General features: G+C 49.7%; 1 protein-coding gene across 1 annotated transcript; it reads right to left on the reverse strand.

Annotated features, from left to right (window-relative positions):
• Nucleotides 1–1,594: 1,594 nt before the first annotated feature.
• FBXO46 (F-box protein 46) lies at nt 1,595–15,629 on the reverse strand. The gene is made up of 2 exons (XM_010987622.3): nt 15,549–15,629; nt 1,595–4,592 (listed from the first exon to the last, which is right to left on the reverse strand). Exon 2 carries the CDS (start codon nt 4,511–4,513, stop codon nt 2,696–2,698), a length of 1,818 nt encoding a protein of 605 aa, XP_010985924.3. The 5' UTR covers nt 4,514–4,592; nt 15,549–15,629; the 3' UTR covers nt 1,595–2,695.
• Nucleotides 15,630–15,645: the final 16 nt, after the last annotated feature.

Below are 15,645 nucleotides of genomic sequence, written 5' to 3' on the forward strand. Positions count from 1 at the left end.
TCTCTCTCTCTCTGTGCTACTTTCCAGACCCAGCTCTAGTTCAATAAATCTTTGTCTCTAATTTGTTGTGTCTAATTTGTTGTTTAGCCCAGCACATTGAGTTTTGACTTTGGGCTATTGTCCACCTGTGGGTTTTTTCCTTTCATTTCCGCTAGGCCGTTATTTAGGTCTGGTTTCCCTGCAGTTATTTCCAAGCTCTTTTTTTCCCCTTCTAATCTGTGGCTGACAGTTCCACCACCTGAAGTCTTTGTGAGTCTGTTTTTGCTCTGTTGCCTCTGCTGGATCTCGCTCATGCTGCTTTATTTCCATGCGTATTTCGTTATTTGACTGTTACTACTCACTCTCTAAAAAATTATTGGTGGGGATTCGAGATAATAGCTCTTTCTACCAGAGGATTTGTTGGTTTCTGCCAGACATCTCAGCTAGAAGTACCCTGGGACACATTGGTGACACAAACCCAAGCCAAGTACCAGCCTGTGGCCACAAATTCTCAAGGTCCATTTTTTGCTTTCTTTCTCTTAGTTCTGTGCTTCCCTCAGCGTTTAAAACGTCCTCTCTGCAGTCTTCTGGGTCAGCCTTATCTGAGCGTATAGTTCGGTGGGATCTCAGCTCCTATTAGATTTCTCCCCTTGGACAGGCTTTGGCCTTGACTTCTGCCTGCTTGTCCCAGTAAGGCTGCAAATAGGAAATCCAAGTTTGTTCACATCAGCAAGTGTCCTCAGATCAGAAGTGGCTTCAGGGCCCCATGGACCTTTCCCTTAAATTTCTGGCTTAGTATATGTCCTTAACTGTACTTTATTGGCTATTTGATGCTTTTAAGATTTTTTAACTTCCTGTTTTCTGCAGGAGAGTCTAAATAATCTGGCCTTCCCTCCATAGGAAACTGAAGTCCCACAAAATCAAGCCAAGATTCAAACCTAGGTCTCTTTGATTCTAAAATCTAAGTATTAAGTAACTACCATGATATACCTTTGTCTCCTTGAAAATTCTGATTCCTTGATAAGAATGTCAGGGACTATTAGCCACCACTCAATATCCATTTTCCCCTCTTCTTTTAGTAAATAATTAACTGAATATTTTAAAGCTTCAATTACAGGGATCTTTAGTACGAGTTTTTTGTTGGGCATAATGCACCTGGCTAAAAGACTGCGTTTCCCAGTCTCCTTTGCAGCCCTTCCATGTGCCTAAAGTTCTGACCTGGGAGGTGTGTATAGAAGTATAGGGTAGTACAACTGGAAGGAAGGGAACTTTCTATAAAATGGTGATGGGTGGAGCTCTAGCAGCCATCTTGGACCATGAGGATGAGGCCACAGCCAAAGAATGATGAAATAACGAGCTAGAAGAAGCTTGGGTTCCCAATGACTTCAGGGCCACCATAATGCCCAACACTGGGTTTCTATAGAAATCAAAACTATCTTGTTTAAGCTTCTACTATTTTGAGATTTCCAAATCCAAACTGACACAGATGAAGAGTCAAAAATAATCTCAGGCTGAGGGACTTGGCTAAAGATCCTTCTCTCTCGACTTTCTCCATCTCATCATGACTCCCTTCTCTCCCCAACCCCTTCCACGAACAACACACAAACCAGTCTGAGCCCAACCTTATAAATATTGATTTTATACAAAGGACCAATTCAAAATTGGCCAGATGCCACATGTTAGAAGCTTTCCAGAACCACAAGGATGAAAAACCAAAACCAAAAAAAAAAAACAAAACAAAAACCCCAAACCCCCACCCAAAAAAACCCCAAAAAGAACAAACAAAATGACCCCCCAATGAAACTGCCTGAAAATCAAGGTCTTGGTTGACCAAAGGATTCTAAAGAAACACCTGTGGCTGAGGGTGGCGGGACCTCCCCCAGCAACACCTGAACAAGTATCCAGAGTGGAAGGAAAAACAACCCAGAAATTCAAACCCACGGTCCCTGCCCACCGGCCCCCCCACGCTGTCAAGAGCGAGGCAAAAGGCTTCACAGCTTTTTTTGTGGGGCGAGGAGGGGGGTAGTGATGGCAACAGCTTACATATTGGGAGGAGGGGACTTTTTATACTTCAATTTTCAACTTTTTTCTCCCTCTCCTCCGTTAGGGGAAGCAGAGAGACTGGCAGCTTGAGGTTAAGGAGAAAATGGATTTTTGTTTTCATGGGGGAGACGTCTAGAAGTGACAGGCTGCCAGGAAAAGTGCCAAATCTGATCCGTGATCTGCCAGCCCCCCGATTCCTAAAGAGGTGAGCCCTGGTGGAGTAGGTTTCAGGAGAAGAACCAACCGTGGGCTGCAGCCTCTTGGGGAAAAAACAGCTCCTGAGACCAAGAACTGGGAGACGGAATGGAAGGGGGCCAGAATGGGGGAACCCTTAAGTAGTATGAAAATTAGCTGCCGTCTGCTCCCTGCTGGTGGGTCCCTGGGGCATGGGGAGTGGCAGGGAGGGTGATGGGGCTGAATGGAGAAGAAATTGAGATGCTGATAAAAAAAAAAAACAACCTACCCTACTTGAGGGTCTCAAGAGTAGAAAACCAGTAGGGGTCAAGCCAAGTGTTTTCCTGGGTCATCGCCCTGAACCCATCTCAGTTCTGGAGTGGGGCTCAACGCTGCCCGGACTGGGGGTATGGGCTGGCCACCCAGTCCTGACCCTCGGCTCCCAGCGGGAGGGGGTGGGGGTGGGCATGGTGGGCTCTTCCCCCCCCCTCCCCCGGCTTCACCTCCCCTCCTCCCGGCCGGCCCGTCCCCCGCCCCCGCCCGGCCCATTGCAGGGCAGCACCCAGTTGTTATCGTGCAGCCCCAGGCAGCAGCCGGGCGTCTCGCGATCAGCTCGGCGGCAGCACATCCAGTAGGAACGTCCATAAGGCAGGTCGTGGTGGTAGGGCTTGGGGTGCCAGCGGCAGAGAGACACATCGCCCTTTTCGTATCTCTTGCGGCACTGCTTGCAAGGGTCATCGCGGTAGAGTGGGTCGCGGCTCCAGCGTGAGTCTGTGGCCCGCACGCCGAACGCCTCAATGATACCCTTGAAGTGGTGGCAGGTGCACTTGAGGGCCGCCAGGGCCCGCGTGGGCAGGAAACTGAAGATCTTGACCAACACATGCTCAGGCAGCAGCAGCATGTACTGTCGGGGCTCCAGCAACCGCTGGATCTTGAAGCGGATCTCCAGGAAGTCATGCGACACGTGCCGGTACAGGCGGCACAGGGAGGTGTCCGCCGTCCCCTCAGCATCGTCGGGGCCTGGCGCGGTGGCCGGCGAGTCCGCTGGGGGTGGCTCGGGCGGCCCATCTGGCCCACGGGACTGGAGGAAGAAGAGCTGGCCAGGTGGGGGTGGCTCCTCGGGGCTGACGGTCAGGCACACCGTCTCCTCCTTCACGTTTTTGGTGCCGTCCTTACCAAAGAAGATGCACTCGTCCACCACACCCGTTACCACCACGTCCACATGGAAGCCAGATGCTCCGCAGTCCCGGGCAGGGGGTGGAGGGGGCGCCGGGGGAGTGTCCTCAGGCCTGGCAGGGGCTGGGGTCTCACCCTCGCTGGCTTCATCTGCCCTGGCCAGCAGGAACTCCACGTTGCTGGGGAGGGCATCCCGAGAGGGGCTGATAAGCTGGTACAGGTCGCAGGTGATCTTGTCCTTGGCCCGGGCCCCAGGACCTGGGCTGCCAGGGTAGGCACAACCCGGCCGGCCCCCGCTCCCATTGGGCAAGCTGCCATCTGGTGTCCGGGGCTCTCGGCCGTTGGAGATCCGGAAGGCGATGCGCACTTCCCCGGGGCCTGGCCCAGGCCGCTCCTCCTTGCGGAGGCCCTTGGCTGGAGGGTTGTCCCGCTGGGCCTCAAAGTGGGCCACCGCCTCAGCTACACGGCTGCAGTCCCCGCCACCAGCCCGCCGCTCCGACCCCAGCCCCTTGGCAGGTCCACCCTGCTCAGCCGACACAAAGACCACAGGCGCTGGGGTGCTGGGGCGTGGGTAGTTCTGAAGGGCCAGGGCGGCCCGCTGTTCCACCAGGGCCACCATCTCGGCCACAGAGAGCAGGTCCACATCCTCGCTGGCTGAGGCTGGGGCCCCCTCAGCAGCAGGGGACCCCTCCTGTCCCCCTGGGTCTGGTGGAGCCTTTGCAGGCTCAAGACAGCGCCTCCTCCGCTTGGCCTTGGAGCTGTCACTGCCCCAGTGCCCCTTGACCTTCATGGAGCTGGCTCGGCTGCCCCCACCACACTGGTGGGCCACAAAGAAGGCCACCTTCTCCTTTGTATTCCCGGGCTTGATAACATACCATGTGTCCAGCAAGACTCGACCCTCATCGCCAGCAGCTGCTGCTGAAAGAAGCGGACCAGGCTGGGAGGCAGGAGCCTCTGTGGCCAAGGCTGGAGGTGTGTTCTCTGAGTGGGCAGGCCCATGGTCTGGCTCCGCCCCGTTGCCTGGCTCTGGGCAGGCTGACGGCTTGAGGGCTGCGGAAGGTGGGCGAGGCTGGTTCTGGGAGTAGGTGCCAAAGGGCCGGGGGCACCACAGCTGGAAGGGCAGAAGGCTACCTCGGTCCATTCTGGGGAAATGGTGGCAGACAGGCTGTGATTCACCACATCTCAGGACCTAGATGGTGGTGGGAGAATCCACAGGCCACCTGGAGACAGGGAAGAGGTGGTAGGGGAGCTGGGGAATAGCCTGCCCTCCCTATATCCCCCTCACCTCAACCTCTCCTTCCAGGGGGTAGATATACCTCAGTAGTAGAGTTCGTGCTTAGCATGCACGGGGTCTTGGGTTCAATCTCCAGTACCTCCATTAAATTTAAAAAAAAAAACAAAAAACCTAGTCCCACCTCCCTGGCACAATGAGCAAAATGGAAGGCGGCAGAGGGGATGAGACTTGCTCTTGTAAAACCCAGGGTGTGATTGGAGCTGGCAGCTTGCTCCAACCTCTGCTGCCTGACTGGCTTCACTCACAATCCAGAGGCTTCCTGCTGCCATAACCTTGAAAGAGAAGTGAAAGGATCAAATGACAGATAGCTCCCCCTTTTTCTATCTGCTCACCCAGTAACAAGTTCCTGAAAAGACAAGAATTCCCAGCCCTGCACACAGCTGTGGCAACCTGAGCCCACAGAGGAAGGAATGAGGTGGGCTGGGCGGGGAAAGAAAATCTGAGGTCAGAGCCAGACCGGCCCTTAAGAATTCAGTTCTTCATTTTGTCCGGTTCATGAGGTTCTTTGAGGATCTCTTCAAGCTGTGTATCCTCATCCAGAAAAATGCACACGCTTGCATGAGACTGTGCAGGTAACTTCCTTAAGCACAGCCACAGACCCCTAGTATGAGAAGGCCTGTTCTGGTCTAGATACCTCAAGTTGCTCACAACTGGCTGAGTTTGAGGCTCAGAGTGGGGAAAACTTGTATCACACAAAACCAGGCCCTCAAACTTAGTTTCTAGAGTTTCCAATTTAGGGCCCGTCATAAGGACCATTTTATTTTGCAATGACTTTGTGTACAAGACCTAACCTGGAGGCAGTTCTGCTAATGAGTCCAACATGACCACGTTCCACCGCAGGACCAACAGTCTCAATCCCACAGTCTCAATCCTTCCCTGGCCCATCTCCCTCAAGACATATTAATACCAAAATATCCTTCAAACACTGAACCTTCCGCTTGCTTACTGACCAGCAAAAGCAGTTTGCTGTCTCCTGGTCATACTACTTTGAGCCATAGGCCAAATCTGACCCACTGCCTGTCTCTGCAAATAATATTTTATTGAAACGTGTTCATTTGTATATGACAGCTTTCATGCTACAATGGTAGAGCTGAGTAGTTGCAACAAGAGGACATACAGGCCTGCAAAGCCTAAAATACTTATCATCTAGCCCTTTATGGAAAAAGTTTGCTGACCCCTGCAGTATATACTGTTTCTCTAAATTCAGGCAATACCACAGACACAACTAAAACCCCTGGAGTTCACTTCATGGCCCTGGAAACACCACTCAAGATCTAGACAGCCTCCAAATACACACAGACACCAGAAACAGAGAGTCCTAATCCTAAAAACCCTTGCCCCAACAACCCCTAATCCCACCTACCCCTACTTACAGGCCCTGCTAAAATCCCACTTTCTTGCTAAAAGAAAAAAAAAAAAATCACCACACAGCCCCTAAAACCTATACATGGCTAAGTTTACCAACCACCAACATATCTTAATGTCCAGGAATAAAAGTTAGCAGAGCAAAGGCCATTCATTCTCTATAGATGCAAATATATTCAGACCCCAAATACCCCAAATATCCCAAAATATCTAGACCCTTTCAAATGCTATGTTAAACTTGCAAACCTAAAAATATCCCTTCCAGCACGGAAAGCCTCAATCTCAACGAACCCCTCACAGATCCCATGCCTACCAAGAACTCAACACACAGCAATTTCCCAACTTCACAGATGCCCCAAAAGACCAGTTTCCTGAAATACTCTCCTCAAACTCTTTCCAAACCTCCACATGTATTCCCTAATTCCACAGAAGCCCCCCAACCACAAAGTAACTCACTAAAACATAAAAGCTCCCTAATACACAAAACTAATCCCAAGCCGTATATTTCTCAAATTCAAAAGAACCTCCCAAATACTCCCAAAGAAATGTCGCAAATGTTAATAAAGAGGCGAGTGCTTATTGCACGCTCACTGGGCGCTTACTAGGTACTGTTCTAACAATTCCTGCTAATCCTCCTCCCTCTCTATGAAGCAGGTAGTGTTATTAGCCCCTGTTTCCACGTGAGGCACAGAAGGTTGAATCCCGTCGGGAGTCAGACTGGCAGGAAGTCAACGGAGCCGAAAGCCCACCACTGGGGGTCCGGATTGGTACCCTTGGACTCTGCTTCTAAGTCTCCGTGACTCCCCAAATCCTATGCCCACCAAACACCCCAAACCACAAAGGAGACCCCCCTACAACACAACCGAACTTTCCACACTACAAAAGAATCCAAATCCAAGTCCCAAAGTGCCCCCTAAATTCAAGGGAACCCCAAAGTACCCCCACACCCACGCAAAAACTTCCCCAAGCCCTCCAAATATCGCTTAAATGCAAAATTTGTAATCCGCCAACCCCTTAGGCGACCCTCGAAACTTAGACACGCCCCCAAAGCACCCCCAACCCCCACTGCGGGCAGTGGGAGAAGGGGGCAGTGCACACGCGTGTGCACGGGAAAAAACGGCCCGCCCCCTCGCTCCTTTCCTCCTGCAGCCGCGCAGGCGGGCACCCGACTACTTTCCCTCCGCCCCTTTGTTGACAGACGTGCGCGTGACGCCCCCAGCCAATGAGCGGCGGCCGTTCGGGGCCGTGCCCATATAAGGAAGGCCTTGGCGAAGGGGCCCAACTTCGAAAGAGGGAGAAGTAGGCGGGAGGTGACGAGGTGGGTGTGGAAACGGCCTAATGCAAGGGAGCGTGGAATAATTCCCAACTTCCTGCTAAACGGAGGAACAAGGCCAGGACAGAGGCCCAAGGCCTTACAAAGGAAAGGTTTATTACGACGTTCCCTCTAAACAGGAACTCTGATTGATAGCCGAGAGTTAAAGGGCCAAGCAATTCAGGGATTGAGGCTGCAGGACGGAAGGAAGGGGGCCGAAAGATCTACAAATGCCTAGCTTTGGTAGGGAATCTTGGGAGCCGAGATTTACTGCTGGGGCGGGGTGGGGTGGGTTGGGGATTGAGCAGCGGGATCACCTCACCCTGAAAAACAAACGAGCATAACCCTGCAACGGCTCCGGAGGCACTGAGTCTAAGCCTCTGGGCCTGGCATTCAAGGCCCAGGTCGTGTGGCCAAAAGGACCTCTCTGTCCCGCCCTTCCAACCAGGCGCCTCAAATATGACTCAGATTTAGCACAAGATAAGAATATGAAATATCTCCATAATGGTTTTAAAATATTGATTAACTGTTAAAATGATAATTTTTAGGATATAATTGAGTTAAATTAAAATGTTTAACTTCCTCTCTTTCGGCTTTTTAAATATGACTACTAGATGATTTTATTCATTAATTTTTTGGTAGGGGGAAATAATTAGGTTTATTTATTTAGTTATTTTAATGGAGGTGCTGGGGATTGAACCCAGGACCTTATGCATGCTAAGCCTGTACTCTAACCACTGAGCTATACCCTCCATAGAAGATTTTAAATTACATGTAAAAAATAAATAAATTACATGTAAGGCTCACTTTATATTTCTATTGAACAACACAGGCCTAGATCCTTCCAGTGCCAAGGGAACTCAAGAGACACCCAAAGATGGCTCCACTGCTGGTATCTGTCCATCTTCAACACCCTGCACCAACCTTGCCTGCTACCGATCATTATGCACACCATAGCCAGGTCTTCTTAAAGTATAAACCTGACCTTGTCCCTACCTTGCTCAGAACCTGCCATGACTTCCCCGTCCCCTTGGGAAAAGGCCCAGCTACTCCACCAGTCCAGCTTCCTCCCTTCCCACTGTTCCACACCCACCCTGGGGGCCCAGGGAAGCACCTGATCTGGCATACAGAGTAGTCAGAATACCAGGGCCCTGTCTCATCCTCAGTAGGAGCTATTACCTCCATTATATAGATGAAGAAACTGAGGCAGGACAGGTTGCCTAACTAGTTCAAGGTCACACATAACGGGTGTGACTTGGAGTAGGGATATGAACCCAAGGAATCTGATTGTAGATTGCTGCTGAACTATATATTCTCTGGGGTCTCAGCTCAGCTATCTCCTCCTCCAAGAAGCTAAACAGCCAGGCTGGGTCAGGCTTCACCTCTGGGCTCCCACACTGGCTCCCTTGCTGTCTGTTCCTCAGAGTCACCAAGCTCTTCCCTTCTGTGGTTTTTGGAATGCTTTTCCCCAGATCTCTATATGGCTCAGTGCCTTATGTTATTTGGGTCTTTGTGCAAATGTAACTTTAACAGGCCTATATCTTTAACAGAGAGTTCTTCCCTGAGCTTGCTTCCTGGAAACCTCCCACCTGCCCAGACAGGGGCCTCTGGGTTCCCAAGTCCCAGCCTTGCCCACTTAAGAGTCATCACTGTCTAGGAATGGATCTGTCTTCTCCAATGGTTAGTGAACCCCTGGGAGGAGGGGAGGGAGGAAGGGCCAGAGCTATCATGGTCATCACGGTGACCCCAGCAACACTGCCCAGCATGGGACTGAATGGATCAAAGCTCCCTTCCCTGAGGTTCCATGTCCTAAACTCCATGAGGCCTGGCAGTGTAAACTCTGTTTCACACCCAGCTTTTCCATCTGTGTCCGAGGTCACTGGGGCAGAATTTTCTAACTTCCCACACACTGAGCCCAGCACAAGGCCCGACACTAAGTCAGCTTTCAGAGAATGCTCCGTGAAGATCCTTTATTGTAAAACATCACAAGCCAGAGAGACTAAAAACTAAAAAATGGAAAAAGACTGACCAGGCAAATATGAACTATGAGACAAGTAGAGGACTGACACTGCCACTTAAAAAAATAATAACTAGCAAAAGCAAAATGTATTATTAGGGACAGAGATGGTGACAAAACAAACTGACCCATTGTACACAAAAATTCTCAACATATGTGCTCCTAATACTGTAGCCTCAAAATAGATAAAGCCAAAAACAACAGAACAACACAGTTTGGCAAATCTACCACTGTAATGGCAAACCTGAATATATTTCTCCATAATAATTGGTTGAAAAGATAAAATCAGTAAGAACCTGAACCACACAATCAGCACTCTTGCCGGAATGCCCCCAACAATTAGAGAATCCAGTTTTACATCCCTCATCTGACATTCAGAGGTCCTCCTGTGTGCTGGCCCTGGGTTGGGTGCTGAGGACACAGAGATGACACTGAGCTCACCAGGAAGAGCTCATGGGAAAGGGGGCAGGCATCCAAATAAACAAGCATGGCCAACATGAATATATTACAGAGAAAATGAGGATCACAGCAGCAGTTAACACTGGAGCACTCGCTGGGAGCCGGGCTTTGCTCTCAGTGCTTTACAAATATTAACTCATTTCATTCTCACAATGTTTCACTTCATTTCAAAGATTCAGAAGTGGAGGCAGAGAATGGCTAAGTGATTGTTATTGGACATGGTTCTGGGGCAGGGCTTTGAATCAAAGAGGCTGGCTGACTCCAAAGAGCAAGCAGCTCATTCACTGAGTCTACGGGGTACTTTTCCTGGATCATCTTGTTCAGTCCTCCAGGCCTTTGCACTCTCTGTTCCCCCTGCCTAGAATACTCCTCCCCAGGTATCCACAGGGCTCACCCACTCACCTCCTCCAGGTTTTGCTCAGAGATCACCTTCATAAGACCTTCCTTGATCTAACACTGCAGCTTCTGTCACAGACACTCTCCTTCCCTGATTTATTTTGCTCCTTAGCACACATTACTAATACACTATAAACTTTGTTTATAAAGTTTATGGTCGGCTCCCCTCAGTAAAACAAAAGCTCCCCCAGGGCTGATATTTTTGTCTGTTTTTTTTTTTTTTTCTTTTTCTCACTGCCATATCTCTAACTTTTGGAACAACACCTAGCGATTGTTTACTATCAGTGTGGTCCTGGAGCGGCAGCCCCTGGGATTGTGTTAGAAATGCAATCTTGGGTTCTGCGGTACACCTACTGAATCAGAACGTGCACTTCAACAAGATCTCTGGGAGATTCGTTTAAGTTTGAGAAGTAAAGCCCTGGCACATCGCAGATGTGCAGTACGTGTTTGCTTGAACAAACGCCTAAGGATGCCATGTTGTCTGCCTTCTGCACAGTGGCTACTGGGGACCTCTTGTAAAAAACTAGTTGGCTCCAGCCAAGTCCACTGGTGGAAATCGTGCTCCTAGGACCAAGGCAGGATGCCTCTTCTCCAGGAGCTGTCCTGGTACCCTCCTAAGCTACATAGGCTCTCTTGCTCCTGAGGCCTCCTCTTGGAGCACCTGTCATTACTCAATGACAATGACCTGGGTGTGGGCCTCTCTCCCCTCCATCCTCTGGGCTTCTGGAAGGCTGGGACCTCTCCTCAAAGGCGTAGCTGCTCCAGCCTCTGCACTTGGCTCACTGGACTGAAGCTCTTCCTGCTTCATCCTTTCTATGGTAGCCAGAGTGATCTTTCCAAACACACATCAGACCATATCACTCCCCTGCCTAAAACCCTTCCATGAGAGGTGCAAGTCTGCAAAGCAAAACAAACAAACAAACAAACAAAAAAACATGTCCATGAACCCTTAGAAAGCTATCAGATCAAGGAAGTAAAATCAAGCCCAGAAGATGGGCAAAAGAAGTCCCCAGATGAAGGCAAGGGGAGCTCCGAGGAGGAGAGCTGTGTAGCAGGTCTAGGGAGCCCCTGCCCCCATGAATGCGCAGAGAAAGGAGAAAGGCTGACCATGAACAAGCTAAGCATGCAGCTTAAGAAGCTGGAAACAGTATCAACCACAGAATAAACCAAAGAAAGAAGGAAAAAAATGATAAAAAAAAAAAAAAAAAAAAGACGATGCCTGACCCCAACGCTGACTCAGGTGATACCCGCCCCTTTCCCCACCCTGGGGTGCCTCCATCCCTGAGTTGGGGGTCAGGGTCATGCCAGCCCAGGCTGGGCACAGAACAATGCCCAGGGAATGCACCTGCCAACAGTCACACAGGCATCAGTGGCAGGACCCCAGGGCTCTGCTCCTGGTCCTGCCCTTTCTTCCCTCCACTCTCTCCACCCTGCACCCCCCACTACCACTTTTTCCACATTCCTGATCCATCTATACTCCTTTATTGGATGGTTGGACTCAGGGTCTGCTGGTTTCTCTCCCCTTCACAAGCTTTCCTTTCCAATTAATAGCTCCTGGATGGTAGGACTTATCCAAATCCTCAGGATCTAGAGATCCAGGGCACAAACAGAATTCAGGCAGGGCCTGCGAGCACCCCAGCTTTCCTAGTTTTGGGGTGTGAGTTACCATAGGCAGGTTCCTTAACCCTCCATGCCTCAGTTTCCCCCACTGTAAAACACAGGTAATAACAGTGCCCATCCATGAGCTGGCTGACAATTCACTGAGATCAACCCAGCAGAGCACTCAGTGCCACCTAGGCGCCAAGGAGAGATTCCATACGCAGGTGCTGGGATTATTAAGAAAAGGTGGGACTACTAGCGGGAGAGGGTACAGCTCAGTGGTAGAGCGCGTGCCTACCATACACGAGGTCCTGGGTCCAATCCCCAGTACTTCCATTAAAATAAGTAAATAAATAAACCTAATTACTCCCCCCCCACCAAACAAACAAACAAAACCAGTAAATGAAATTTAAAAAGGAAAAAAATAGGTGAGACTACTGAAGATCACCAGCTGAGCCAAATGCTTCTTCCCTCTTTATTTCACATTCTGAAATTAAACCGATCCTAGTCCCTCACAATAATCAATTCTCATTCAACAGTCATTCCTTTGTTATTGTTAGGTATTAGGTCTCACCTAGTAATTAAACAGAATTTACAGACCAGCTACTATGTGCCAGGCACTGTTCTGGGCATCAGGGATCTGCAGGGTCCAGGAGACAGAAATTCTTGTCCTCATGGACTAGGGAGAGGGGACAATAAATATATAGTAAATTTCAAGGTGCTACAGGGAAAGACATATAGCAAGAAAGGAATCGGGGTTTAAGGCAGGGTTTATGATCTTAATTGAGGGGTCAGGACAGCATCACAGAGCAGGTGACAAGCCAAGTGTTTTAGAAAACCTGTGTTTTTAGGAATAATTCAGCTTTACCAGAGCTGCTAGAAATATATCGTTAGAAATGGTAAAAATATCATTTTGTATGAGTAAGCTTCAGACAAGCACAGGCTGAAAACACATTTAAAATTTTAAGAAAAGGCAGAATAACTTGGAAAGCAGATACATTTTCTAAGACAAACAAAGGAAAAGAGGGGAAAAAAGTGTCACATCACCCCAGGGCACCCAGATGTGACAAACAGGAACAGGGACAAGTAAGAGGTTTGCAACTTTTCCTCAAACCAATAGGTTTTCAGATAATTCCACTGAGAACTGGAGGAAAAATGTTAAAAATCCAGCAAAGCAATGACAAGCAGGCAAAGCTGGCATGAGCGGCTGAAAGTGAATCAGTGACAGAGAAACCCAAACCAAAAAGTGAGCACAAATGCCACCAGAGCTGCAAGGCTGCCCCAGTGTTGTGACAACAGAAAGCTTCCCAAGGGCAGGGTGTCAGCCTGCACTTGGTACAAGACCTGGCACATAGAAGGTGCTCTGTCAACACTGTGGACTACTTAAGGGATGAACCCCCATTTTCCAGAAGAGGAGACTGAGGTCCAGAGGGGTTAAGTGACTTCCCCAAAGTCACACAGCTGGTGGGTGATGGAGCCAGGATTCAAAACTAGGTGTTCTGTTTCCAGAGCACATGCTCAATATACACTTTTCTTGAAAGAATAAAATTAACCAAAAGACCACACACTTATTAAGAGCTTAATATGCACTTGGCATTTTATACATGTTTTCTGATCAACTCCTTACAAGGGTCTCATGTTTGGAAAGTGCACCCATTTCACATATGAGAAAACTGAGGCCCAGAGTGGGACTGCAACTTGGCCAAGGAAACACAGCACCTGAGATGGAGATGCGGACCAGCGCCTCTCTGATGCCAGTGCTTTTAACCAGAAGCTTTCCTATCAGAGTCAGAGAACTTACTGGATAAACTCAGGAGACCTCACAACAAATGAACCAAATTGTTTCAAAATGACTTACAAAGTTGCCAAACTGCCCAGTGAGGTCCTAATGACCAAAAAGGGGACGGGGGGGGGGGGGGGGACACACAGTTGGTAGAAATATTTCCTATTTGCTGAAACACTTGGAGTTGGGCCAGGCTGGGCACTGGCAAGTGAATTATTTATATTTGGCTGGGGATGGGAATGGGAATGGGGACCGATTGAGTTTCTGACCACCCCCTTGAGGAATAACCCTTGGACTTGGCAGCCCAAAGGGAGAGAGTGGGGGACTAGAAGATTCAGGATGTGGGAGCAACCTGGGAGAGAAGGAAAGGAGGCAGCCTGGCTGATGTTTCCCTCACTAGTCCTTCACTACTGCCTTTTCCCTCAGGTCTGAGTTTCCCATTTTCCATTCAAAAGAATGACAACTCACATGTATCAAGCACTTATCCAAGCAGTTTACATGCTTACCTCCCTGAACCCTCTAACCTTCCTATGGTTCCTGCTCCCATTTTATAGTTAAAGAGCGGCAAAAAGACTTGCCTAAGGTCTCACGGCAGGTACATGGCAGAACTAAAATTCAAACTGAAGACTGCTTCAGTTCTCAAGTCTCCGCCCTACTCATAATATTGTACTTCAGCACGAGGAGAGGGGGCTAAATTACCGTGGCGAGAGCACAGATTGAGCTAGGATGCCTCAACTTAAATCCTGAGTCTACCATTTAATGCTGGATGACCTTGGGAAAGTTGCTGAACTCTGTGCCTCTGCTTCCTTTCTGTGGAATGGAGATAATAACAGCACCTACAACTTAGGGATGTTGTCAGACTTAAATGAGTTAATACATACAAACAGCTGAGAACAGGGCCGGGCACTTTCTAAACAGTAAGTTTTAGCTGGAATTGACTATGGGGAAACCCTGCATGCTTCAGAACTGGGGTGTGCCAAGTTTTGAGAAAACACCCCTGGGGCTGGACTGAAAAGGAGGGAAACCATTAGCACCTGTGACCTAGTCACATTCCTGGGGTAGGGAACTTCCCACCAACAGCTCTGAGACTAAGGACTTACTGCCAGCCAGGATGACGACCTTATAGAGCCTCCTCTCTTCTCAGTGGCATGTTGTTCCCACAATACAGATAAGGGCACTCAGTGTCAGAGAGGGGACACTTGCCCAGGTCATAAAGGAGTGGCAGAAGAAAAGATCTGAATGTTGAACGGTCCATGCACATAAACCACTACACTTTTCTAAATCCCACTGGAGAAATGAAAGTGTAAAAGGTCTCTATGGCCCCTTCTGGCCATATTATCCTACAGTTCTGTGACTGCCCAGTTTATCGGGAGTCTCTGGCTGGACTAAGCAAACTATTGCCATATGCAGGCCCCTAATCTCTTGCTCCCCACCCTACCCACAGTCCTGGATCCTAACTTACACACCACTCTACCACTGATCTCTCTCTTCCATCATCTCAGTTTGCCCTCTTGCCCTCAATCCGACCCAGAGGCTCCAAACCACAGCATCCCACAGCTGGCTTCTCCCTTGGAGCCTCTAGACTCCCTCATTCATCTAGCACTGACTCCTATGGCTTTCCACATCCCCCAGGCTATACCTCTCGAAATTGCCCCCTTAAGGGCCTCTGCCTGGACGTCCAGCCCCTTCTCCAACTCGGGACTCCTTTCCCCAGCTCTGAGCTCCCTTATAATCAATCCCAAAGCTCGACTCTCTCCCCACCTTCAAGACCCATCCCCAGCCCCCATTCTTCTACTATTCCCTCCGACTCCCATTTCTCCCAATCCCCTCCCCCGAGCGACCTCCCCTCATCCAGCCCCTTCTTTAGCCACTGCCTCTTCCCTCTCGCCACCAGGTCCCGAACCCCCGCCTCGGTTCTCAAGCGCCCCCGGCCCCCGCTCGGGGTTCTCACCATCTCCGCGCGCTGCAGCTCCCTCGGCTACGCGGGTTTCCCCCACTCGCTCCTCTCCAGCCTCCCCTTCCGGGTTCCCGCCCCGAAGCCCGCTGGG

Source organism: Camelus dromedarius, chromosome 9 (assembly GCF_036321535.1).
Source record: "Camelus dromedarius isolate mCamDro1 chromosome 9, mCamDro1.pat, whole genome shotgun sequence".
Classification (NCBI taxonomy): domain Eukaryota; kingdom Metazoa; phylum Chordata; class Mammalia; order Artiodactyla; family Camelidae; genus Camelus; species Camelus dromedarius.